This window comes from Petaurus breviceps, unplaced genomic scaffold, assembly GCF_028583685.1.
Source record: "Petaurus breviceps papuanus isolate PSGF00001 unplaced genomic scaffold, PetGlider_PUasm1.0 98, whole genome shotgun sequence".
In the NCBI taxonomy this organism is placed as follows: domain Eukaryota; kingdom Metazoa; phylum Chordata; class Mammalia; order Diprotodontia; family Petauridae; genus Petaurus; species Petaurus breviceps.
The window spans coordinates 62,023,750-62,049,328 of record NW_027187460.1 but is presented as its reverse complement, the minus strand read 5'-3'; the positions used below and the strand labels follow the sequence as shown (position 1 = coordinate 62,049,328).

Here is a 25,579-nt window from a genome sequence, read left to right as displayed (position 1 = left end):
CACTGGTTCAGGTCATGGGACTCATACTGGGGGTGAACCTTCACTCTTTCTGGATGCCCAGCAGGAAAGAAAGGGAGACTGTCCATGTCTGGTGGTTTTAAAGATGCATCTATTCTGGTTATTGTTGTTTGACCTTCATTTTCGAAGAGGACCAATGACATCACGGAGTAATGTCTTGACTCTTGCATGAATTGCATTTGAGTGAGGCAGAGTTGCACAAAGTCATCAGCTTCACTTTCTCTTCCAGAGTCATCAAAATCCAGTGGCAAGACAGAAGTCAGGATAACTGGTGATGGCCCGGGATACCTTAGTTTCTTCAATGCCTGACCAAAAACTCCAAGAGATCCAGAGTGCCTACATCAGCTACTCTCATGGCTATAGGAACAAATTGTTCTTATCTACCCATTCCTTGGGGGAAAGTCTTCATATGCTTTGGATAGACATCGTCTTAACTCACCAACAGGTTTGAGGCCTGTTGGTTACTCTCAACCTGTCTGCTGAGATGGTTTTACCAAGGCATGGTTGCTGCACATACTTCAACTTCTTGGAACCACATGTGAGAGTTGGTTGAGAGGTAGACACCAAAGGTGGATGAACAGCCCTGAAAAAGGCTTGGCAAGCCCTCAATTGGAGGTGCTAGCCCTCCCTGAACAAAGCAGGCCACTCCCACCCACATGGCAAGGAAATGCAAGATGGTTTTTTCTTTTTCCCCAGAAGCCGGGTACCTCAGTGTTAGGTGATACGGGCATGCTCAAAAGGTCCTGTTACATTTCACTGGAGCCTTACAACTCGGTAAGACAGATGTTCCAGGTATTGTTACCTTGGATATTTTACAGATGAGGAAAGGTAAGTAATATGTCCAAAGTCACATAGCTAGGATCTATCAGAGGGGGGGAATTTGAACAAAGGACTCAAAGTCCCACACTTTATCCATTATAACATGCTGCCTACCAAGGTATAAGGTGATATGGCTGGTTGATATCTGTAGCAATGAAGGGAATATGAAATTATAAAGCCAGTTTCTCAGGTCCTAAGATAACACAGTAAAAAGAAGAGTTGCCTTCAAGTCTTTTTTCTGTCATTAACTATTTCTGGAGAAACAATATGGTGGGCCTTGGATTCAGGAAAATCTAGGTTAACGTCCTGCCTTTAACATACTCTAACTATGCGAGCATGGGCAAATTCCTTATTCTCTTGGGTTCCCATGCAACTCTCTAAAACTATAAGCTACAGATGAATTATTAAATTGCTGCATTGTTGGGAATTCTGCACTGAGAACTTCTTCAACTCATGAAATCACAGCTGGCTCTGTCACCTTGGATAGGTCTCTTTATCTTTGTGAGTTTCAGTTTCCTAATTGGTAAAGTATGTGTAATGGTACTTCCTCATAGACTCATTTTGAGATTCATAGGAGATAATGTACAATTAGTATGTTGTAATCATAAATGGAAGGTACTGCTATTGAAATAGTCATCAACATTTAAAAATCAGTGATTACAATCCTTTTGACTAGAAGGCTTCAACAATGGGCCCAATGGTGGCCTATGCTATTGTCCAAGGACCACTCTAGTTAAGTCTGAGAAAGCTCCTTACTAAGTGGGTTGCAGGGTGATGATTTTTTTCAAGCATAACTCTTCCTTTTTTTTTTTTTGGAGGGGGGAAGGTAGGGCAATTGGGGTTAAGTGACTTGCCCAAGGTCACATGGTTAGTTTTTGTCTGAGGCCAGATTTGAACTCAGGTCCTCCCGACTCCAGGGCTGGTGCTCTGTTCACTGTGCCACCTAGCCACCCCTCAAGCACAACTCTTGAAGAATGAATAAAGAGACATTTATTACACTCTTTCCATGTGCTGAGCACTTTGCTAAGCACTGAAGATACAAATACAAAAGCAAAGACAGTGACTTCACTCAAGGAGCTTCTTTTCTAACGTGGGAGACAACACACAAAAGGACATTTTGTTCTGAAAAATAACAGGAATAGCTAGTGGGACCACGGGGGAGTAGTAGATAGACAGACTGACATATCTGTATAGGAACACAGCTGAGGTTCATGGAAGCAGTGACAGAGGAAGCAGTGGAGGAGTTGGCTAGAGGGGAAAGAAGAAGGTAAAGCAGAGCTGGGACTTTTCCAAAATAGTAGTTGAGGTAAGGCAGTCATCAGTTAGAGAACAGAATTCTAGGGCCTGGTCTCTGGTGTGGGCTCCTAGGTGGAGAGGGAGGAGGATGTGGAAAAGATGGGCAGAGAGGAGGGATGAAGACCAACTTCTAAGTTACTGAGGGGTTGTGATTAGCATCAAAAGAAGAAGGATCTGTCAGGGCTTTTGAGAACCAGGGTCACCTTCACATCTCAATGAGGCATTGGAGTGGCATCAGAGTGTAAACCTTGGGGATGCTTGATGGAGGCACTTTTCCTCCTTCCCATTCCAGAGAAAAGTGGAGATATCCTCTGATTTCTTCCTATCAGTCATGATGACACACTCAGCTGCCGACCCAGAACAATGTGGATGTAATAAAGAGGCAACCCCTGCTTCCCAGACCCTTTCCTGACTAGAGTCTGAAGGAGTCTCAATATATCAAAAATTACAGTAGTAGTGGTGACTCTCATTCCACTCAGGGAATCACAGCACCAGATGGGAGATTATAGATCTTCTAGGTCAACCTTTTCTCCAGCATGGTACACACACATATACATACACATATGTACATATATACATATACATATATGTACAAATGGGGCAGCTAGGTGGTACAATGGACAGAGTACCTGGCCTAGAGTGAGGAAGACTCATCTTCCTAAATTCAAATTTGACCTCAGACACTTACTAGCTATGTGACCCTAGACAAGTGACTTAACACTGCCTCAGTTTCCTCACCTGTAAAATGAGCTGGAGAAGGAAATGGCAAGCCACACCAATATCTTTGCCAAGAAAATCTCAGATGGGATCATGAAGAGTCAGATATGACTGAAAAATGGCTGAATAATATATGTACAAAAATTAATATTTGGATTTTTATGATGTATGTGTATATATAATATATATACAAGATATATCTTTATAGATATATAGATATCTGTGTTTATATGCATGTAGATATGCACACATATCACAAATATGTCTTCTGCAAAGATGATTCCGTTCACCATTGGTACAGGGAATGTGTGCACACTTATGGACAACATAAAATCCAGTAGACCTGAAAGAGGAACAGCTCTTGTAGCAAGAGAACTCAGCAGGTATCACATCCAAATAGCAGCCCTGAGTGAAACAAGGCTGGCAAATGAAGGTCAACTTACTGAAGTTGGAGCTGGATCTATGTTTTTCTGGATGGGCAACAGTGAAGGGGAGTACTGTGAAGCTGGTGTAGGGTTTGCAATCAAAAATAATCTAGTTAACAAGCTTGAATGCCTACCAAAAGGAGTGAATGACAGGCTCATGACAATGCAATTGCCACTTGCAAGAAAGCTCCATCATCAGTGCCTATGCTCCCACCATGACAAACCCCAATGAAGACAAAGACAAAAATTACGAAGACTTAGAGACCCTCATGGTCAATGTGCCAAAAAACGAAAGCTTATAATTCTGGGTGACTTTAATGCTAAAGTATGCTCAGACTACCAGATATGATAGGGAGTCTTTGGGAGGAATGGAGTTGGAAACGGTAACAGCAATGGTCAGTTACTACTGAAGATTTGTGCATCTCATACCTTCTCATCACCAACATTGTCTTCTGTTTACCTAAACACAATAAAACTTCATGGATTCACACGGAGCCACTGGAGGGTGGATATGAAACTCGAGGATAATTCTATCTGTCTCCTATAAACTTTAAAAGTCACCACCAAGTGGAGGAAGGATGCCCCAGGAGGAGGAGGTAGGCCTCAGGCTGAGGTTCTTGCTTGAGGTAGACCTATACAAGGGAGGAAATGGGAAGGAAAGAGAAGGTCACTCCCGGTTGGTACTATAATTATCTTCGAAATATATTTTTTTGCCATGGGAAAAAAAATCTGATGATCATGCTCCTGATACAGCTCTGAAAAAAAACATTTACTAAATTTTTATTGAATGAAGGCCCGCTCAAATAGGAGTTATAAGTACAGAGCCATAACATTGCCTTGCATTTAATGAATTCTTTATAAATGTTGAATGAATGAATGATTGCCAGAAGTGAGATTATGGGGAGGGAATATGCCCTATTAAAAATAATGTAAAACTTAAAATGTGAATTCCCTGTAATCTTTGAGAGAGTGCATTTTATAGGAAAGTATTTCTCTTTATTTCTGTGGCTTACTCCAACTACAGAGCTGTAACTATGAAATTTTGTGCCTAGGGTTAAGAATTAGGTAATAGGGCTGGGGAGAGCTCCTCTGTGGTGTGACCACTAGGGGGAGGAAGTATATACTTTCAACCTGAAGGACTGGCTACTGTGGAGAAGAGGAGGGTCAGAGGGTAGCCACCAGCACGCCCTGGTACAATGATGTCAATACCCTCTAAATAATAGCATCCTTGCCAGTTCCTGATCATTCTTTGCCCTAGTTATAGTTCTGTCTTGTGGTTCATTCTTCTCAGTCACATTCAACTATTTGTGATCCCATTTGGGATTTTCTTGGCAGGGATACTGGAGTGGCTTCCCATTTCCTTTTCCAGATCATTTTCCAGATGAGGAATTGAGGTAAACAGGGTTAAGTGACTTGCCCAGAGTCATACAGCTAGTAAGTAAGTGAGGTCACATTTGAACTCATAAAGATGAGTAAGCCTAGTCCTTTATCCACTGTACCATCTAGCTGCCCATAGTTCTATCTTAGAAGGTAATAAAATTACTGTCACCACATTATGCTCTCAATATATAAGGAAAAACTGCTGGCCACATTGCTTCCATGGAAGCATTAGAAGCCTTCAAAATAATTAATTCCCTAAAAAAGGTCAAGAAAGTCAAGGCCAAGTTTATCATCTTTTTTCCCCCTTTCCTCCTGGCATTTTTTTCCCCTGTGGTTTTACTGTAATCTCTTCCAGATAGTGGTAGCAGTTAGTTAGGGTGGGATGTGGAATCATTCCCCCTGCCTGGTTCTAGAGAATGAGGCCATATACTTTGACAGCTGTTTTTCCCAACAATTTGACTAATACAGTCTTTTCTACTGATTTTCCTGGCCAGTAAAAACGGAAATTGTTGTTTTTGGCTCTGGTGAAGGGAGAGAGGGAGGAGAAAATGGGATAAATGACATAAATGACTTCTAAACTAAGTAACTTAGCAGATGAGTTTAAGCAAAGAGAATGAGAAAAATGTCTTGACAATAAGTTATTTGGCAGATAAGTTCAAAGAAGTTTACCAGCTGGCAAAAGCAAAACAGCAAACAAACAACAGCAACACAGAACACTTTTAGCAGCCCGTGCCCTGACCAGCATTCTTGACTTGTTACCCAGCATTAATTGTTACTAACCTCATACATGCAGGTGACAGCTATTTAGAAGGCTGCTTCGTGTTCTGGTCCAAAGGGTGACCAAATCAGCTGAATTCCGGGGGATTTTATAGTGCAATGAGTCCCTTGGGTCTCCTCATCAACATATTCTCATTAGGCAAAGACTGGCCACAGGCACCTCAGTTTTCAATGGCTCCATGATCTCAGGGAGGTGGGTACTCCCTCCAGTGTAGAACCCATCACATCCATAATGTCTCAGCCTGGGCCATTCTTCCTTTTGGTTCTCCCTAGAAGTGCTGCACCCCAAATACTGAAAGACTCCAATTGCTTCTGCATAGGCACTCTAGCCAATATACTTGGGGCCTTTTCATAAGTCATAGGATAATACATTTAGAACTAGACAGAGCCCTGGATCTGGAGACTGGAAGACCTGAGTTGGAATACAGATTCAGATGTTTACTTAGCCTTGTGACCCTGTCAAATGGCAATATCTGCTTTTTCAGTTTCCTTAACAGTTATGATGGGGATAATATAATGGGGTAATAATGACATCTACTTCTCAGAATTATTGTAAAGATAAAATGAGAGAATATCTGTAATTTGCAAACAAGGAACCACGTGAATGCTAGCTATTATTAAATGAATAGAGATCGCCTGACTCCAAATTCAATGCTCTTTCCATTACATCAGTGTGGGTAACACCACTGCACTCAGCTCATTAGCTACCCCTCCCAACATGATACTGGCCAATTGCCTCTTCTGATCACACTTTGATGTCTCCTGCTGTTGTTGTCCAGCTCTTTCAGTCATGCCCAACTCTTTGTGACCCCACCTAGGGTTTTCTTGGCAAAGATACTGGAGTGGTTTGACATTTCCTTCTCTAGCTCATTTTACAGATGAAGAAACAGGCAAAGAGGGTTAGGTAACTTGCCCAGGGTCACACAGCTAGTTAAGTGCTTGAGGCCCTATTTGAATTCACGAAGATGAGTCTTCCTGACTCCAGACATGGCTCTCTATCCACTATACAACCCAGCTTCCCACTAATGTCTCCTAGATAATCTCTTCTACAGTATGTCTTGCACTGAAGTCATAGTAAACTTCAATCTCTGCTCACCATCTAGCTCTCCAGACCCACAGGCACCTCTCTCTTCACTGATGGGGGAGAAGGATGGAGGTGGGGAAAGACAGAAATAGTAGCTGAAGAAGTGGGAAGAGAGTTGGGGTAAGAATAGGTGAATCAAAGTGGAAAAACACAAATAACTTATATAATTATTAAAAAGGAACTGATTCTTCTAGTTGATGGAAATTCATTCACTTTCACTCAGATTCCAGATTTATGAATGTTGGTATACATTCAGTCTATGAAGAATACTGCTAAGAACTTTACGTACTTTATCTCATTCAAGCCATAAAATATATAATGGAGGCAGTTAGGGGATGGCATGGATAGTGTACTGGGCCTGGAGTAAGGAAGAGAAGTTCAAATCCAGCCTCATATACTTACCAGCCACGTGACCTTAGCCAAGTCATTTAACCTCTGTTGGCCTCAGTTTCCTTAATTATAAAATGGAAATAATAATAGTACCCACTTCATAGGGTTATCAAATGAGATATTTGTAAAGAGCTAAGCAGAGTGAGAGCACATGGTAAGCACTATATAAATGCTCGATACTTTTTATCCTCAACATCTCCCCTCTGAGATAGATAGTGCAAGTATTGTTATCTTCATTTTGTTGCTGTTGTTGTTATTGAGTTGTTTCAGTTGTTTCTGATTCTCCAGGACCCACTTGGGGTTTTCTTGGCAAAGACACTGGAGTAGTTTGCCATTTCCTTCTCCAGCTCATTTTACAGATGAGGAAACTGAGGCAAACGGGGTTAAGTGACTTGCCCAGGGTCATACAGCCAGTCAGTATCTGAGGCTGGATTTGAATTCAGGTCTTCCTAATTCCAGGGCCAGCACTCCACCTACCTGCCCCATCCCTACTTTACAGGTGAGTAAACTATAGTTCAAAGAACATCAGTAACTTGCCCCTGGTTACACAATGTCAAAGGTGGGATTTGAACACTTTTCTTACCATCAGATCAGTACTCTGTCTATACTACCATGCTGTCCCTTAAGATGAATGAAGGCATATAATTGTCTCATTTTTGTTCAATTCAGAGAAATAATGTACCAGTGGTAAGCACGTTAATTGTTGTGCCTTTGTGTGTAAGGAGGCATAATTGTTGGAAGGCTCACATGCAATCAGAAGAGGCAGTGCTCTACCAGCTATAGTTTGAAAGTGTTTTTGAAACAATTCATTATTTAGTTGCTTTTTTCAGTAGCTTAAGTCCCCAGGTAACCAGTTTTTGAAATAGGTATGAGATGCTTAGCAGTTACAATTTTCCCTTCACTCGTTTTCTTCCACTGAAAACAGAATTATGAAATGCCCTTGCATGGGACACAGATAATGCATATTTACACCTTTATCGCTATGTCAAATAGACAAGATTACAGAATACAGATGCTTGTGAACATCTCACAGGTGTTAATTTCTCAGCAGGAGGAAAAACACCTCGACTCAAACCCAGGCCAGCTCCCTTTCCTTCAGTTTAGCTTGCTGTTCCTCAGACACCTCTCACCCTGGCCTGCTTTGCTGGCCGTAACACAGAATCAATTACCATATGCAATTCCATGGACAGATGGAAAATCCATTATGAAGACAGCCAACTTTATATTCCCACACTCCAGAAAACCAAACCCAGTGAAAAAACAGTACAAAATCACTACAGTCAGCATTTTAAAATCATTGGAAGATCTAGCCTCTTCCAAGGAAAGCAAAGGCGGTCACCTAGAGCCATCACCCTTCCAAAAAGCATCAGAGATGGATGGAAGGGGTTTATCCTTTGACTCTGTGGTCTAATTCTAACAAAAACTCCTTTGCCTCAATCCTCTCTGTTTCTTTAGCTGGAAAATGATTACAAATCTGGTAAATATGGAGAGAAATGCTTAATTATAGCAAAGTAAGTTGAAAACAAAGCACAGTTGAGAAGTTTAATTAAGTTTAGAAGCTTCTTTTCAGGGCTATGGACTTGTCATATGCATTTTTTTAACTTAATTTTTTTTTCTTAAAAACTAAAGAACTTGGGGCAGGTAGGTGGTACAGTGGATAGAGCACCAGCCCTGGAGTCAGGAGGACTTTATTTCAAATCCAGCCTCAGATACTTACTAACTGTGTGACCCTGAGCGAGTCACTCAACTCTGATTGCCTCCGAAAACAAACAAACAAAAGCAACTAAGGCACTCTCATAACTTAGTGTGACCAGGACTTGGAGTGAACCTATACACCTAATATCTCAACTATATAAAATTTTTTTTGGCTTTTTTTTTTGGAGGGGGGGAAGGTAGGGGCAATTGGGGTTAAGTGACTTGCCCAAAGTCCACATGGCTACTTTTTTTATGTTAAGTGTCTGAGGCTGCATTTGAACACAGGTCCTCCTGACTCCAGGGCCAGTGCTCTATCTATTCACTGCACCACCTAGCAGCCCCTAAAATTTTTAAGAGAATCAAGAATTAAGAGTATCCTGACTGAAAGTATTAGTAGGCAGGCTTTTTCCAGCAATATTCAACAGTAGACCCCATCTTTGTCCTCATACAAATGACAGAAAATGCTAGATCCTAATTTGCTTGTTTGTTGATGAACAAAAAAGGAATGTAACTTGGTAGAACAAAATGTTACCCTGAAGACTCTTTTCTTCTAAGGTGTCTCCCATTCATACAGTGAATTTAATCAAGATTTTTTGAAATATATAACAGAAATTACCTTGTTCAATGACTCACTCAACATTAATCCGAGCTGAGAAATAGAATGGGGAAATACATGCTCACCAAAGCTGTTGCCTGTTTCATGGAAGAGATCTAATGCTGAGTCCAAGATGGGGAAAGATTCTCAATAGAGGGTGAAGCCCTTCAGATCTGTGGATGACATGGTAGTGGTTGTATTGAGTCCTGGAATATTGCAGTCTCAAGAGTTTAGCCTTAAAATATACACAGAAAAAACACAAGTGGATGAAGAATGCTTATTGCTGAGATGACGGCATGCTATTAGATGGACAATTTATGGAGCACATTCATCAGTGTATGTATATCTGTATATTTAAGTACTGCAAATGGAAGTGTTGTACCCAGAATTAAAATGGAGGCCAACAGATGGAACTGCCTGTGGGAAATTACAAAATTACTTTAATAATACCCACATCCTCCAAGAAACAAAGGCCCATTGTTTTAATACTAATATTCTACTAGTGCTGTACAGCTGTGAGGCAAAGAACGCAGCAGTCTAAGAATTAAAAATTAGTATCACTCAAGAGGGACATGGTGGTCATGAGAAGACTATAACAGAACAAATCAGGAAATATAAAAAGAAAGAACTAGAGTAGGAGATGTTATCAAAGATGTGGATGATCAAAAAAGATGGGTAGGTCATCAACAAAGATGAGGAGGCAGCTAGATGGTACAGCGGATAGAGTATTGGGTGTAGAGTTCAAATCTAGCCTCAGATACTAGCTGTGTGACTCTGGGCAAGTCACTTACCCTTTGCCTACCTCAGTTTCCTCATCTGCAAAATGAGGATAAGACCACCTACCTCCCAGGATTGTTATAAGGCTCAAATGAAATAATATATGTAAAATACTTTACAAATCTTTAAGTGCCATGTAATGATAGCTATTATTATTATTATAGCTTTATACTCTATCTGTAGCAAATCCAAAGAAATGTATATCCTCATCTTATTTGTATATGCAAATAACTTTCCTACTTACACTCATACACAAATGCTTTTTGGCAATGTAATGGATCTAATTAACACCTTTGCTAGAATTTTGAATGATTGGGTTGACTGTAGTTATTTTGTACTGTTTATTTACTGGATTTGGTTATATACTATATCTATATAGTAGCATAATCCACAGAAATGTGTATACTAATCTATTTGTATGTGTGTACATATATATGTGTATGTATACATATGTGTGTATACACATGTCTATATATGTATGTGTATACATGGTATATATGTGTAGATAGATAGATATTATCTTTTGCTTACTTAGGACTTTAAAAGGACATCATATATAAAACTTTGATGTTCAGTCATGTCCAACTATGTGACCCCACTTGGGGTTTTCTTGGCAAAGATACTGTAGTAGTTTGCCATTTCCTTCTCCAGCTCATTTTACATATGAAGAAACTGAGGCAAACGGGGTTAAATGACTTACCCAGGGTCACACAGCTAGAATGTATCTGAAGCCAGATTTGAACTCACAAATATGAGTCTTCCTGACTCCAGGCTAGGCATGCTATCTCCTTTGCCACCTACCTGTCCTTATAAAACTTTAGCCTACCTTTAAAAAACAAGTCTCAAGATTTCAGCTTGCTTGTTTTTCAGGTCTGAGTGTATGTGTGTAGCTCAGAGTCGGACTTCTACCGATGTAGAATGAGAGAATAATGAGAGAATGATGGCCGTTGTCCTCCCAGAAGTTGGATTTCCATCTTCACCCAAGACTTATGGCAAAGAAGGCAGCTTCCCACAGCTGTAGTATAGGATTTTCTATCCCAAACACCAGAGTCTTTAATCCAGAAATAATTCACATGAAAAATATCCTTCCAGATGAAATCTCATCTTGAATCCCAGAGGGGCCATTTTCCTAGGAGTTCCTTTCCCACATGAATGCCAGTTAATCTGGCATTTTAAAAATCTGTTGAACTTCTCTGTCTTCTTATTTTCAGCTTTCTCTCCTGTGGTTTTTTTTTTTTTGGTATCATCTATTTTACTTACACTAAGGAGCATATTTCACTTTTAAAACATTCTCTTTCCTTGTATTATTCTGATTTTTGTGATTATTCTTAGTGTCTTGAAATTTTATATCCCAAAACACTGTTAGTCTAAGAAAATAAATGTTGACAAGAATAATCTTTAGGCAAAGTCACTTGACTTTTCTATACCTCAGTTTCCCCATCTGCAAATTGGGGAATAAACCTCCCCACCTTTGTTACATGTGAGTTTTTAATACAAAAATGGCATTTTAAATGCAAGGCATTGTTTTTTTATTGAGCACAGAGTTCCTGGCAGATAGAGTGCTAGGCCTGGAGTTAGGAAGACTTATCTTTCTGAGTTCAAATTTTGCTTGTGACCCTGGGCAAGTCACTTAAACACTGTCTGCATCAGTTTCCTCATCTGTAAAAATGAGCTGGAGAAGGAAATGGTAAAACATTCCAGTAACTTTGCCAAGAAAACCCCAAATGGGGTCAAGAAGAGTTGGGCATGACTGAAACGACTCAAAAGCAACAATAACTGAGTTTCTAGTTCAACTACCTGAACCTAATGCTTTGGGGAGTTTTCTTTGTTGGGGAGAAAAATGTGTTTTTCCCAGATTATAATAATTTTTCCTTGCCATATCCTCTTATTTAAATCCTATTCATTATTTTTTCAGGGCCTAACAAGTCTTTCTCTTCTTTGGAAGCCTCTCTGACAACCCAGTTTTAAGAATGTTCTCCTCTGAACTTCTGTGATACTTAATACCCGTACATTTGGTAGTTAGCATGTACTACCTAAGGTATTGTGTGGGGGCGGGGAGGGGGGAAGCGGGAGAGTTAGGGAGGAAGGAGAAACAGAGAGGGGGGGAGGGAGGAAGAGAAGGAGGGGAAGAGAGAGAGAGAAAGAGAGAGAGAGAATATTCTACATGTTCTGTCTTCCCAGCATCACTGTCAGCCTTTTGATTGTAGGCTGTATCTTACAGGGTTTGGTATTCCTAGTACTTAGCACAATACACATTGAAAGTACAACATTTGTCACAATTGTGGTATCTCAAAGTTGGAAAGGATCTTAGACATCATTTAGTTTAATCATTACATGAAGTCTGATACCCTAATTATAGCAGGTCAAAAATATTGCCTAGATGTTAGCAAATTGGCAAAACAAAAGAGATTTCCATTTCATAGAAATACAATTGATTTACCTACTTGCTATGTCAGATATATTGATATATACACACATATATATGTATTATACAATATACATATATACATGTATATATCCATATATATCCTTTGTGAAGACTGTAATATATGCATATATACATTCATATATATGTCCTTGTGTACACACGCACATGCACACAGACACACACACACACACAAACACACTCCCTTTGTATATCCTATAGCCAAAAATGTAAACTTACTGTTTTAAGACACTAGAAATCATTGCTGTAGACATTTATTCATGAACTTTAAAATACTTCAACAAGAGAGAATTAGTAGAATATTTATCAACAACTTCAAAAGGCCATGTTACACATTTCATAGTTTTAGCATTATAACAGTCAGATAACCCCAAAGGCACATTGCAATATTTCATGCACATAGGAAACCTGAAACAATATATGTTATATATATGTATATCCAGCACCTCCCCCTTCCTGTGGTCCTAATTCAATACCACAGAATTATGGTAGTAATTATGTTTTTTTTAATTTACTAGAAACGGATTAGCAAAAAGACCAAGAGTGTACTGTACCTATTTGAGGGGATGAGAGATTTGATTTCTAAACTGATTTAAAGCATGAGGCCTCCCCTGGTTTTCAAACCATCCGTTTCCAACATTGAGATCAATTTTCTATTGAGTTCTTAAATCCCTAGTCTGAACTAAAGAACATCATTTCAATTGCACAGAAACACATTGCCAGTTAGGCCCATGGATTTGTTTCAGAGAGCTCCACAGCAATATCAGTAGGCTTCGGAATGACAATAAAACAAAAAAAAAAGGTATTTGATCAAAATAATAACTTAAATCATGCCTCCCCATAGTTCTGTGGGCAGATTAGTGAAGTCCAGTCTTTCCTCCCATGTTTCCCACTTCCTTAGGAGAGTAGGTTCTTACCATAATCCTTCACTGTGGGTAAATCACGCATTCAGACTCTCCCCTAGGTGCACAAGCTAGCAAGCCTCAACACAACAGTTGTGCTAAGATGACATTTTGAGCCTTTCTACCCACTCCCCATCCCCTTCATAATCCAGCCATTTAAAGTTCCAGTATTTCTTTCATCCCTGAACGGTAAACTGGGCAACTCTCATTTCTTCCATGCTCAAGGTAGAAGAAGGTTGGTAATATTATCTAAACTCTACTAGGGACCCTCTTTAACCCAGGAATTTTACCAGCTTCAGCTGTTCACTTATTGTGATACATGGATGAATTCCCACACTATCAGCAGTTGAAATAGAGGCTTTGTAGAGGCAGGTAATTATTTGTTTTAGGGGGAAATGGAATATACCTTTGTTTCCAAACACAGGTTTGCTGCTTGACCTTAAAATCTAGACAAATTTTGCTCCCATTCTTTTCTCGTCCTCTTATTTACATTGAGTTACAACCCACAACTTGAACAGTAAAACTGTAATCTAAATGTCAAAAGTGTCAGATTTCTTCCACTGGTGATGTAAAGCCAACCTTTGGTTATTACATAGTCTGCTGTTTCAAGTGATTTACTTTAAAAGAAGAAAGTGGAAATGCTGATTCTTTTTTCTTCTTCTTCAAAGATCCTCTTCTCTTATAGTCTCAAACACACAGTCCTCTTCAGTTGATTTAACTGAAATCTTGCTTTTTCTTGTTGGAAAATCAAAACAGTTTATCTGCAAACAAAGACTTGAACAGATTATTTATGTCAGAAAAAGGACTCACCAAGAAAGCAATAACTGTGGCACATCTTCTGGCTTTCAAAACAACAAAAAAAAGGGACAAAGAAAAATTACTTTTGCAGAAGCAGGGATCCTTACTCTACCCCTGCTTTGAATGGTGCCATATTGCCAAGTGAAAGAATCTGAAAAAGCTGTGAAAAAGGAGGCATTGCCAGCCCTTCCTCAGCTAGTAGGCTCCCTTCTACAACTCTATCTTTTTTTTGTAGGCACATGTGTACAAATACACAAACGCATACACACATATCCCATTTAACCCTTTATATGACTTTAAAAACATGTCTTCAAAGGTTACTGACCAGCATTACACACCATACACTAAAAGGCTCATCTTAGTTCATGCAAGTCTAATCCCATAGAGCCATGGGGTACCCCCCCCCTTTTTAGTTGTCTGGAATTCCAATGAATCATTGTAGGAATATTTGTCTCAAAACACATGGAGGCAGGTGTGTTGTATTAGATCTGTTATCCCTCAAGAAATTGTCACCATCGCCTGTGATTTAGAGCAGGTGTCTCTTGTCCTTTTTTAATCCATGCCCTTCATTTTGATACTGCCTAACTATGTGATTGTGTATTAGGGGAAGAGATGGGGGTCATGGAAAATAGGGAAGAGGACCAATTCCACACTATGGTAATTGTAGAAACACATATCAAAGGAAAACAATGTGAGATTAATATTTTAAAAACCCAAACAAAATGGATGCTTCCAAATCAATGTAGAGTCAAATTGAGTGTATCAGCGAAACCCAAATAATAGAAACTCTGTGGGGCAGAGTGTAATGGGAATGCAAATTTGGAAGATCTTCCCTGCCCCTAGGCTAAAATGCACCTGAAGCCTGGGGAGGGAGGCTTGTTTTTCAGTAGATACTTTTAGATTGGCCAGTGGGTCAATAAGGTTGTTACATTCTCTGAGCCAGGAGAAGGCTATATAAGCCCTGATGTGTAGCTTTGTTTTGGGACTCATTTTGAGAAGTGTTCTGTGATTTGATCTGAGTTCTGGGAAGCCGTTGTTGAGAGTCCCCCGGCTTTGAAAAACCCAGATTTGGAAACCCAGATATCGACTGGGTATGGATGTAATGGTTGGACAGTTTGGAAATCTGTCTACTTGATCTGTTTCTGTCTTGATAATTCTGCCTGTATGCTTTGAAGTTCGGGGTGCTGACCTTTTTCCCCTGAACAAGGTAAACGATATATGTCTGACTGATTAAAGTAAGCTTGTTAACCCATTTTGAGTTGCTTTCCTTTAACAAAGCAGATCCAAGAACCTGTATGGGCGGCAAACCCTGAGGACGCTTGGGGTGCTTGCTGCTACACAGAGGTAAAAGAGTAATTTAAATGGAGGTAGAATTTAATCACTTGAAGTGTTCCTCTTGCTCATAAAAATCACAGAGCAAAACACATTTTATAGTATAAAGGGGCTTATGGTATAAAGGCTCATTATTCATTCCATTTATTCTAGTGAGCACCTAAATACTAGACAATACATCAGTAATTACTTTTGCTGGAATATTATTTCTTTCTTATTTGTAGAAAAGAGCTTGTGAGAATTTAGTAGGTTAACCATAGGGAAGGTTAGTATGGGATAGTAGGTTAATGGTGAGAACTGAAACACAGACCTAACATGCTCAATAATGTATTTTACAAACCTAAGCAACTGCATTGTGATGAATTGGATAGAATTCTGCTGAGCTTAGAGGCCCCATGGGATGAAATGTACTAGCTCTGGGACCAGAGGACCCAAGTTCAAGTGTTACCTTTTATGTTTAACTACCTAAGTAACCTTAGGCAAAATCATTTATCCAAAGATCTCCCTGGATCTCAGTTTCTTCATCTATAAAATGAAGGAATTGGAGTAGATGACCAGACTTTATACAGGTGATCCATTGCTGTGATTCAGAAAGACATTAGTGCAGTTCTCAAGTCTCAACAATTGCTAGCTGGGCAAGTCAATCTTTCACTGCTTCAGACAATTCCCAAGGACTTATTTACTTGTCAAAGAGTGGTTGGGATCTGTGTTGGTAGAAGAAATTCCCAAGCTGGGTTGTTGCTCAGTCATTTCAGTTATGTAGGACTCTTCCTGACCCCATCATTCAGGTTTTTCTTGGCAAAGATACTGGAATGATTTGCCATTTCCTTCTCCAATTCATTTTACAGATGAGGAAACTGAGGCAAACAAGTTAATTGACTTGCCCAGGGTCACACAACTAGTAAGGGTCTGAGTCTAAATTTGAACTTGGGTCTTCCTGATTCCAAGCCCAGTGTTTCATCCAATGTACCACTTAGCTGCTCTCATCCTGGGAGTTCCATACAATAATAGTATTCACAAGAGTATTAACATTATGTTGTACAATGCAAGCCATTCATTCAGTCAGTTCAGTTGACAAACATTTATAAAGCGCATATCATATACTTAGGAACAGTGTAGATGCTGAAGAGAGCCTACAAAAGATTTTAGAGACAGAATGAGGGGCTAGGTGGCTGAAACACCAAATGAATAAAGCTTTTGGAATGGCATTACTAACAACTGGTTGTCCTCTTCATTTTCTGCCTGCAGTGTGCAGTAATAAAATGGCTTATCTCCACACTGTGGTATATACCTCTCCAGGACTGTCTCTAAACAATAGAAAGCTTGTTTTGTGAAAGAGAATTCATGGTCTATTTTTGGAGGTTGAATGTTATTAAAAAGATCAGATTAATCCAAATCCTAATGGTTATTGGTTACATAATTTCACTCACAGACCTGGCTTTGTTGATGGTAGGATTTCTTACTTTTGTCTTGTTCCAGGGGGACTTCAATCTGCTAAATAGATTAGTAAGATATTAGTCAGTGTCTCTCAGAGCAAACTAGCACACAACTAATCCATTTAATTAATGAACACATTTCCTGTTCCACAGTAATCTAACAGCTGTCACAACCCCCAAGTAGCAGTGGCACCTGAACATGACATGTACTGTTGCCCCTAATTTGGAAATTTCTAAAAAGAGGTGGAGCAAGATTCAATTCCATGTTAGGTTGATTTTGTAAATTTTACATCTTGTGGAAAGAAAGAAAGAAATAAGGAAAGAAGGAAGGAAGGAAGGAAGGAAGGAAGGAAGGAAGGAAGGAAGGAAAGAAAGAAGGAAAGAAGGAAGGAAGGGGGCGGCTAGGTGGTGCAGTGAATAGAGCAATGGCCCTGGAGTCAGGAGGACGTGAGTTCAAATCTGGCCTCAGACACTTAAGACAAAAACTAGTCATGTGATCTTGGGCAAGTCACTTAACCCCAATTGCCCTCCAAAAAGCAAAAAATTAAAAAAAAATTTAAAAAGAAAGAAAGAGAAAGGAAGAAAGCAAGTAAGCAAAAAAGAAAGGAAGAAAGAAAAAAAGAAAGAAAAAAGGAGAGAAACTTTATGTGAATCAGAATTCCTCTGAATTCTAGAAATACTAAAGAAATCCATTGAGTTCCAGTCTGTGTTGAATAAAAGCTGAAGCTGAAGAAATCCATTTATCAAAGTGAAGTGACTACCAACAAAGTTAAAGAGACTTAAATTGAACAGCCACATAGACCCACACACATTATATAAATAAGGAAAACTCTGGGTGGGAGGGCATGGTGTGGCTTGATATGCAGAGAAATGGTGTAAAGAGTTAGTTTAATCTGAGTTCAGATCCTGACTCTGACATACATTGCCTGTCACTTACCCTCTTTAAGCCTCAGAGAACTCTTAGACCTTAAGGGACAGAAGGTGTGGATCTTCACTGATAGAGCAAGGTTCTCACTGGGTGTTCTCTCTTCCAGTGAAATTATAAGTAAAGCAAAACTTTTTTCCACTCCTGCATTTATCTTCTTAAAGGCTTTTAGAGAATGCCAGGACAAAAAAAAAGGATTCTTATATTTTCCTTTCTTTTTTTGAGAAGAAAAGATATATTCTGTTTATTGTTTTTTACACACATGAAAAGGTATTTAAAAATAATCTGGATTATCCCTGGTTTAAAAAAAAATACAGCTGCTGAAATGTTTTTTACATATTCAATTATTTTGACATTTCAATAAGTTTAAAATTATCAGTATTTGGGCAGGTAGGTAGTACAATGCATAGAGTGCCAGGCTTTCCTCCCCTCTCTTCCCCTCCTTTCTTTTGCTTTGTGACCTTGGGCAAGTAACTTAACCCCCTGTTGGCCTCAGTTTTCAAATCTGTAAAATGAGCTGGAAAAGGAAATGCCCAGGGTCATACAGCAAACCTTAAAGTGCTACAAAACAGTAGCTATTATTATTTTGGTCATTTCTCTTGGCTATCTAAAAGTTGCTCCTTTGGTTTTATGCACTGACAACTGTAATGGACACCAAGACATAATGGGATGGCTAGGCCAATTATAATTTGATAGGAGTGTTTAAACTGGCCAGGGCTGCCTCTCAGACCAAAAGACAGCATCGAGCTTTCTGTTAGACATAATTTTATAGTCAATATGATTGCTGCCAACAGAATATGTTTCTAAGGGGTTAGCATTGTTTCCATTGAAGCGGAGCTTTCTCAGTATTATTCTAGTATTATTCTTATTGAAACAAAGCCTTAGTATTATTTCTACTGAAGCGAAACAGACCTGAATCTGTGGGAATCTGTGGCATGTTTTTAGCAATACAGGTGAAACATTTCTTTACTATTGGAGCCTATTAGGTGGTTTCCAAGGACCCCAGTAGGGGTCCCCTGTAGCAGGTTTAAGGGGCCTCTAGTGTATAATTTCTGGTGGGCACTTCACTCCCCCCTTTTTACTGGTTCATAGTTGTATCTCTGACTCATCTGAGTCCAGGGGAACCTATATAGGGACATAGGCAGTGGGAAGGGCAAACAGCTTAACAGCTTGAATCCTTTGTCTAACATAGGTAGTTAGGCAGTAATAGTTCTATAAGAGAAGTTACAAGTGATGTGAGCCAGGGGGACCAGTTAAAAAAAAAAGATTGGTACCAAGACATAGATTGTTGATGATGAACCTCTCTGTCAGCCAAACGTTGATGTATAGTAGCCAGAGATTCCCGAAGCACCCCGGAGTGGTTGACATAAAAACAGCAGGTTTCTCTAAGAGCCATACAAAGGCCACCTTGCTTGAGAAACAGGAGGTCTAAAACTCGGGGGTTTTGGAGAATCGCTTTGGCCAGGGAATCTAGAGTGGTCTCCAAGTAGGAGATTTGGCTCTCCAAGTCTCGGATATCTGTGTAGACTTGGGAGGTGAGGGCTTCAAAATGACTATTTTCTTGTACTAGGGCCGTGGTTCCCACTGCTGCTGAACCTGCTATGCCTAGACCAACTAAGATAGGGACTAAAATGGGGACTGTTCTTTTATAGCAGGCTTGTAGCCCAAAATGTTCACGAGCCCCTTCTCCTGAATAAATGTATATCTGTGGAAGGACATGAACTAAAATGCAGAATTCAGGGGAGTTACCAGCAAGGAGGCATTCTTGTACACAAGCAGTTAAGCCTAAGGTACAGGCAAACTAAGGACTTTTAGGGGCTAAGAAAACATTTGGTGAAAATTCCTGTTTGGGAAAAAACCTCGACCACCGAAGCACAAAGGTTTTTATAAGTGACTGCTGGAGGGCATAGCCCCTAGATTTAATATACCAGGCTTGTCCCTGTACATCCCCTAATGTAAATTTGGGGAAGCCAAGGTTACAGCAGGCAGGGAGATCGGTGCCGGTGAGTGTAGGCTTCCAATACTGAATTTCATGATCAGTCAAACCATTTGATGAATTTAAACCTAGCCCAACAAAATAAGTGGGGGGGGGGGCAGGGTTCAAGCAAAACCAGCAGTCAGAAGTTAGGCTGGGGTCTGAGGAATTTAGGAAAGAGGAAGCAGTATCAAGAACATGAAAAGTATAAGAGTGGGCATGTAACCTGGGGTTTGCCAAAGTAATTCCTGAACCTGCAGGAGAGACTGCTCTAAATGGGCAGAACTAGTCAAACAAATTTGAGATATAACGGGACAGCTAGGCCAATTATAATTTGATAGGAGTGTTTATTAACTGGCTGGGGCTGCCTCTCAGACCGAAAGACAGCATTGAGCTTTCTGTTAGACATAATTTTATAGACAATGTGATTGCTGGCAACAGAATATGTTTCTAAGGGGTTAGCATTGTTTCCATTGAAGTGGAGCTTTCTCAGTATTATTCTAGTATTATTCTTATTGAAACAAAGCCTTAGTATTATTTCTACTGAAGCGAAACAGACCTGAATCTGTGGGAATCTGTGACATGTTTTTAGCAACACAGGTGAAACATTTCTTTACTATTGGAGCCTATTAGGTGGTTTCCAAGGATCCCAGTAGGGGTCCCCTGTAGCAGGGTTAAGGGGGCTCTAGTGTATAATTTCTCGTGGGCACTTCAACAACAGAATTGTGTTATTTCCTTTTCTGGATTGGGTTAATTCCATAAAGAAGGCTGACTTCTCATATTTCCAGGAAGAGCTTTCATGGGTACTGATCTTTTTCACCTTGGCCTAGAAAAATGGAAAAAGGCTTCTGGATCTATCCGTCTCAGTAGTCTGACCCTGCCTTAAGAGGAAAGAAAGTTGAGAGTATAAGAGAGGAACACAGAAAAATGTAATATCTTACTCCTTGCCATTTTTTCAGGGGGAAAAAAGGCATATCTTATTTTAGGTAAACCTGATGTACAAATAGCTAGACTTTTAAAAAGAGGATTTGGGATGAGTATTGATATTAGAACTGATTCTCAAGTTCATAAAATCATCCATTCTATGTGTCTTTAGGTGCCAGTTGTATACTTAGAATATAGCTCAATATTCAAAAAAAGTCAAATAGCAAATAGAGAAACCCAAGGAACACCTCTTCTTTGTTAAAAGAGAAGCACTGGGGAGGCTAGGTGGTGCAGTGAATAAAGCACCAGCCCTGGAGTCAGGAGGACCTGAGTTCAGATTTGGCCGCAGACACTTGATACACTTACTAGCCGTGTGACTTTGGGCAAGTCATTTAACCCCAATTGCCCTCCAAAAAAAGTAAAAAAAAAAAGAGAGAGAGAGAGAGAGAGAGAAGCACTGTGATATTGTTATCAGGAGACAACAAAGTTCAAATCCTCCTCTGACAGTGATCATGAGCAAATCACTAAATTTCCATGAATCTCAGTTTTCTCTTCTATAAAATGGGGATAGCAATATCACATGGTTATATGAAGAATCAAATGAGAAAATGTCTATAAATCTCTTTGCTAATCTTTAGGGGCCCTTGAAATGTCATCTATCATCCCATTAAATATGTCTATGTGAATTTTGTGTTCTCAGCATTTCCTGAGTGAGTCACTTATTTTTTAAAGTAATTAATGTGGATCGATGTGCATATTTGAATTCAAGTTTAAGCTCTAGCTCTTTTCCCTTGGGGAATCTACCAATCAACAATCATTTATTAAGTACTTGTGTGTCAAGCATTGTGCTAAATACTGGGCAAAAACACAAATACAATCCCTCCCCTCAAGGAGTTCACATACCAATGGGGAAACAACATGTGATTATTTAGAAGCATACATCCAGGGGTGTGCTGGAGCCAGCTTGGACCTGGTTCCAGAGAGCCAATTGTTAAATTTCCAGTAATAGAATTTACACCCCAGAAACTGGTAAAAGATTACAAAATCATTTGTAATGATTTATTGTTTTTGTTGTCTAGACATTAAAAAGTGATGTAAGAAAACGTTAATAATGCAGATTAAACTTAGAAGTATATAATATGTACATTTTTTTCAAAGAGCTGACTGTTAAACACCAGTACACACATGTACAAAATAACTATAGAGTAGAAAAAAAAGGTAACTTTAGCAGGAAAAGTTCATAGTTGGTATTTGAAAGGAAGGAAAATAACTATAAAGTGGCAAAAATCAATCAGTAAAAAAAATAGTTCAAGAATATAGTTTTAAGGAAAAATGCTGCAAACTGTGTTTACTTCTGATCCTTGATTGAGCCTTGGAGCAGTTGGAATATTATCTTTTTCCTTTTTCTAATTATAATTCCAATACTCTTGAAAGGGCTAACTTATAAGGATAATTAGCAATGTATTTAGTTTTCTCTGCAGTGCATTTAACTTTAACTTCTAATTTAATGATCTCCTCATAAATTTTTTTATTCAGTTGTCTAACTCTTTGTGACCCTATTTGGGATTTTCTTGGCAGAGATACTGGAGTGGTTTGCTATTTCCTTCTCCAACTCATTTTACAGATGCAGAAACTGAGGCAAACAGGGATAAGTGACTTGCCCAGAATCAAACAGCTTTTGCATATGCTGTTACCTCCATCTAGAATACCTTTTTTCCCCAGGAAATCTTTCTTAATCATTCCAGCTAGAAGCATTCTTTCTCCTCTGAATTTGTATATTACTTTGTGCTGCTCTTATTGTATTTTAATGTTTACTTTATTTTATTATCATTGATGCATATGACTAATTCCTCTAATAAACTGTAAATTCTATGAGTTCGAGGGTCATGCTTTGCATATGGTATCTGTTGAATGAATGAGTGTGAATAAATGTTATAAAAGTTCAAAGAATGGTAGAATATAATTAAATTAAACAAACTTTTTTTTAAAGACCATAATTACTGGGGTATGAACTCAATATGTGAAAAAAAAACTTCTGGGAAAACTGGAAAAATGTTTCATAGAAATTAGGTACATGGGGTGGCTAGGTGGAGCAGAGAGTAAAGCACTGGCCCCGGAGTCAGGAGGACCTGAGTTTGGTTCCGGCCTCAGACACTTAACACCCACACAAAAAAACTAGCTGTGTAACCTTGGGCAAATAAATTAACCCCAAATGCCCCCCAAAAAGGAAAAAAAAAAAAAAAAGAAATCAGGTACAGACCAACATCTCATAATATATACCATGTTAAACTCCAAATAGATACATGGCTTAGATATAAAAGGTGGCATGATAAGCAAATGAGAAAAGCAAGGAAGAAATTACCTTTCCAAACTATGGATAGAGGAAAAGTCCATGACCAAACAAGGGATAGAGAAGGTCATAGAAGATAAAACGGACAATTTTATTACATAAATTATTAATATTACATAAGTTTATTACATAAATTTAATTACATAAAATTAAATTTAAAAGCTTTTGCACAAACAAAGCTAATGTAGTTAGAATTAGAAGGGAAAGAGGTAACTGGGAAAGCATCTCTGCAGGAAATTTAAGGGCTTCATATACAAGATATATAAAAGAACTTCCCACCTTCTGGAGAATAGCTAAACAAATTATGGTATGCAGATGTAATATATTGTGGCATAAAAAATGACCAAATAGGCACTGGGAAGGCCTTTATAAACTGATTCAAAGTAACAGAACTAGGATAATATTAGAAAGAAAAGCAACTTTGAAAGACTTCAGAACTCTGATCAATGCAATGATAAACCATGATTCCAAAAGAACTGAAGACAGGAAGTGTTGCCCACTTCCTGACAGAGAGGTGATATACTTAAAACTCAGAATGAGACATTTATTTTTGGAAGTGATTTGTTTTGCTAGACTATGTTTGTCATGAGGGTTTCCTTCTCTGTCTTATTTACTGTTCAGTTGGGGAGGGGAGGGAGAGACTATGTGTTTGCAAAATAAATAAATGATTTTATTAAATGGAGGTTGTTTCATGCAAGGCGCTGTTCTAGATGCTAATCATTTCCTCTGTGACTTCTCCACTGTGTTCTAGAAAGCTCATTATTGGGAAAATGTCATCAGCAAGATCCTGTCAGTGTTATTACTGTTATCTCATCATCACCACCCCCTGTTCCTCTGGAGGATGGAGAGATGAATTCCATGAGCCCCGCTTAAGGGGGGAGTTCAGCTCAGAATGCCTCATTTCTCACTTGGTGCTCCATTTTGGGACTTCTCTGGCTTTCCCACCACGCCTCCTTCTACCCCTGCTTTTCAGCCTCCTTTTGTGTGTTACTATTTTTCATTTGTTTTCAGTCATATCTGACTTTTCATGACCCCATTTGGGTTTTTCTTGGCAAAGATAGTACAGTAGTTTGCCATTTCCTTCTCCACCTCATTTTACAGATGATGAAACTCTAGCAAACAGGGTTAAATGACTTGCCCAGCTAGGGTCACACAGCTATTAAGAGTCTAAGACCAGATCTGAGCTCCGGTCTTCCTGACTTCAGGCCCAGTGCTCTACCCACTGCACCACCTAGCTATGTTATCCTCCTTTGTTTGACTGCAAGCTCCTTGAGGACAGGTACTATTTTTCTTTTTTCTCATTTGCATCCCCAGCACTTAGCCCAGTGCATGGCACACAGTAAGGGGCTTAATAAATTTTTACTGATGGACTGACTCTGTTAGGTAGGGTTCATTTTCTAGAGGGAGGACAATAAAAATACAATATAGATTTTCTTTCCTTAATGATCTAATTCAAAGTGAATTCAAATTTTTGTTCTTTTTTTTCTACATACAAGTAAGTGTTATGGCCATACAGTCACAGGCAACAATATCAACCTATAGATTACTTTAAACTCTACCAGACTACTTGGTTCCTTCAACTCTGGTCTGTGATGAAGCTACAGAGTTCCACTGGAGTAATTAAAGGGTTTAATTTGGAAGAAAGAATAGAGGTCAAGGATAATTAGAAACATCAATAATGGCAGAAGCATTTCCCCTGAGTCATCTACTCTGTCCCTATGGATAGGGCTCTAGTCCTATGCAGAAAGACTCCATAAAATAAAAAAACCTTGAACTGCCTTATCTTTCATAAGTTGAAGAGATCAAATGAAAGGCTTTAGAAAATGAAGACTTTCATAGATTAAATGTTTACAGCTAGGAAAAAACAAAGCAATTACTAATGTATGTGCATGTATATATAAGAAATGACACACATACACACACACACATATATATATAATTTACATATATTATCTTATTTGAGCTTCATATCTACCCTACCCTATGAGTAGCTGGCTCTGAATATTTTCATCCCCATTTTACAGAACAGAAAATAGAGTAAGAGTGGTTAAGTTACTTAATATTTGAACCATGTTTTACTATTAGTACACTATTCACTCTGCCAAGATGACCAAGACACCTGAACACACACACACACACATACATATACACACCCACCCCTCCTTAGGACCAGAGAGCTAAAATCTGAAGGAATTTTAGAAGTCATCAGCCAACTGCCTTGTTTTTACAAATGAGGAAACTGAGGCCAAGTGCCTTACCCAAGGTCATATTGGTAATAAGTAGCAGAGTTGGAATTAGGACCCAGGTCTTCTGATTTCCAAATATGGTACTGTAGCACTGGGCACCCATAGTACCCCCCATACCCTACATACTCCAAACCAGACAGTAATTTATTTCAACTCAATAAACGTTGATTAAGCTCTAAATTAAGATTTTTCTGGCTTGCCAATACAGATGTGGGTGACTTATTCACAACACTCTACAAGTCCTTTCGTTTTACATGCAAATATAAGGAATG

General features: G+C 39.1%; 1 protein-coding gene across 1 annotated transcript in view; it reads right to left on the bottom strand.

Annotated features, from left to right (window-relative positions):
• Window positions 1–12,676: 12,676 nt before the first annotated feature.
• Window positions 12,677–25,579, bottom strand: part of SNX31 (sorting nexin 31) — an 89,487-nt gene continuing 76,584 nt past the window's right edge. The window contains 2 exon segments of the mRNA XM_069081023.1: window positions 12,677–14,082; window positions 16,886–16,945. Coding sequence (XP_068937124.1) covers window positions 13,984–14,082; window positions 16,886–16,945 — 159 coding nt within the window. The 3' untranslated portion in view covers window positions 12,677–13,983.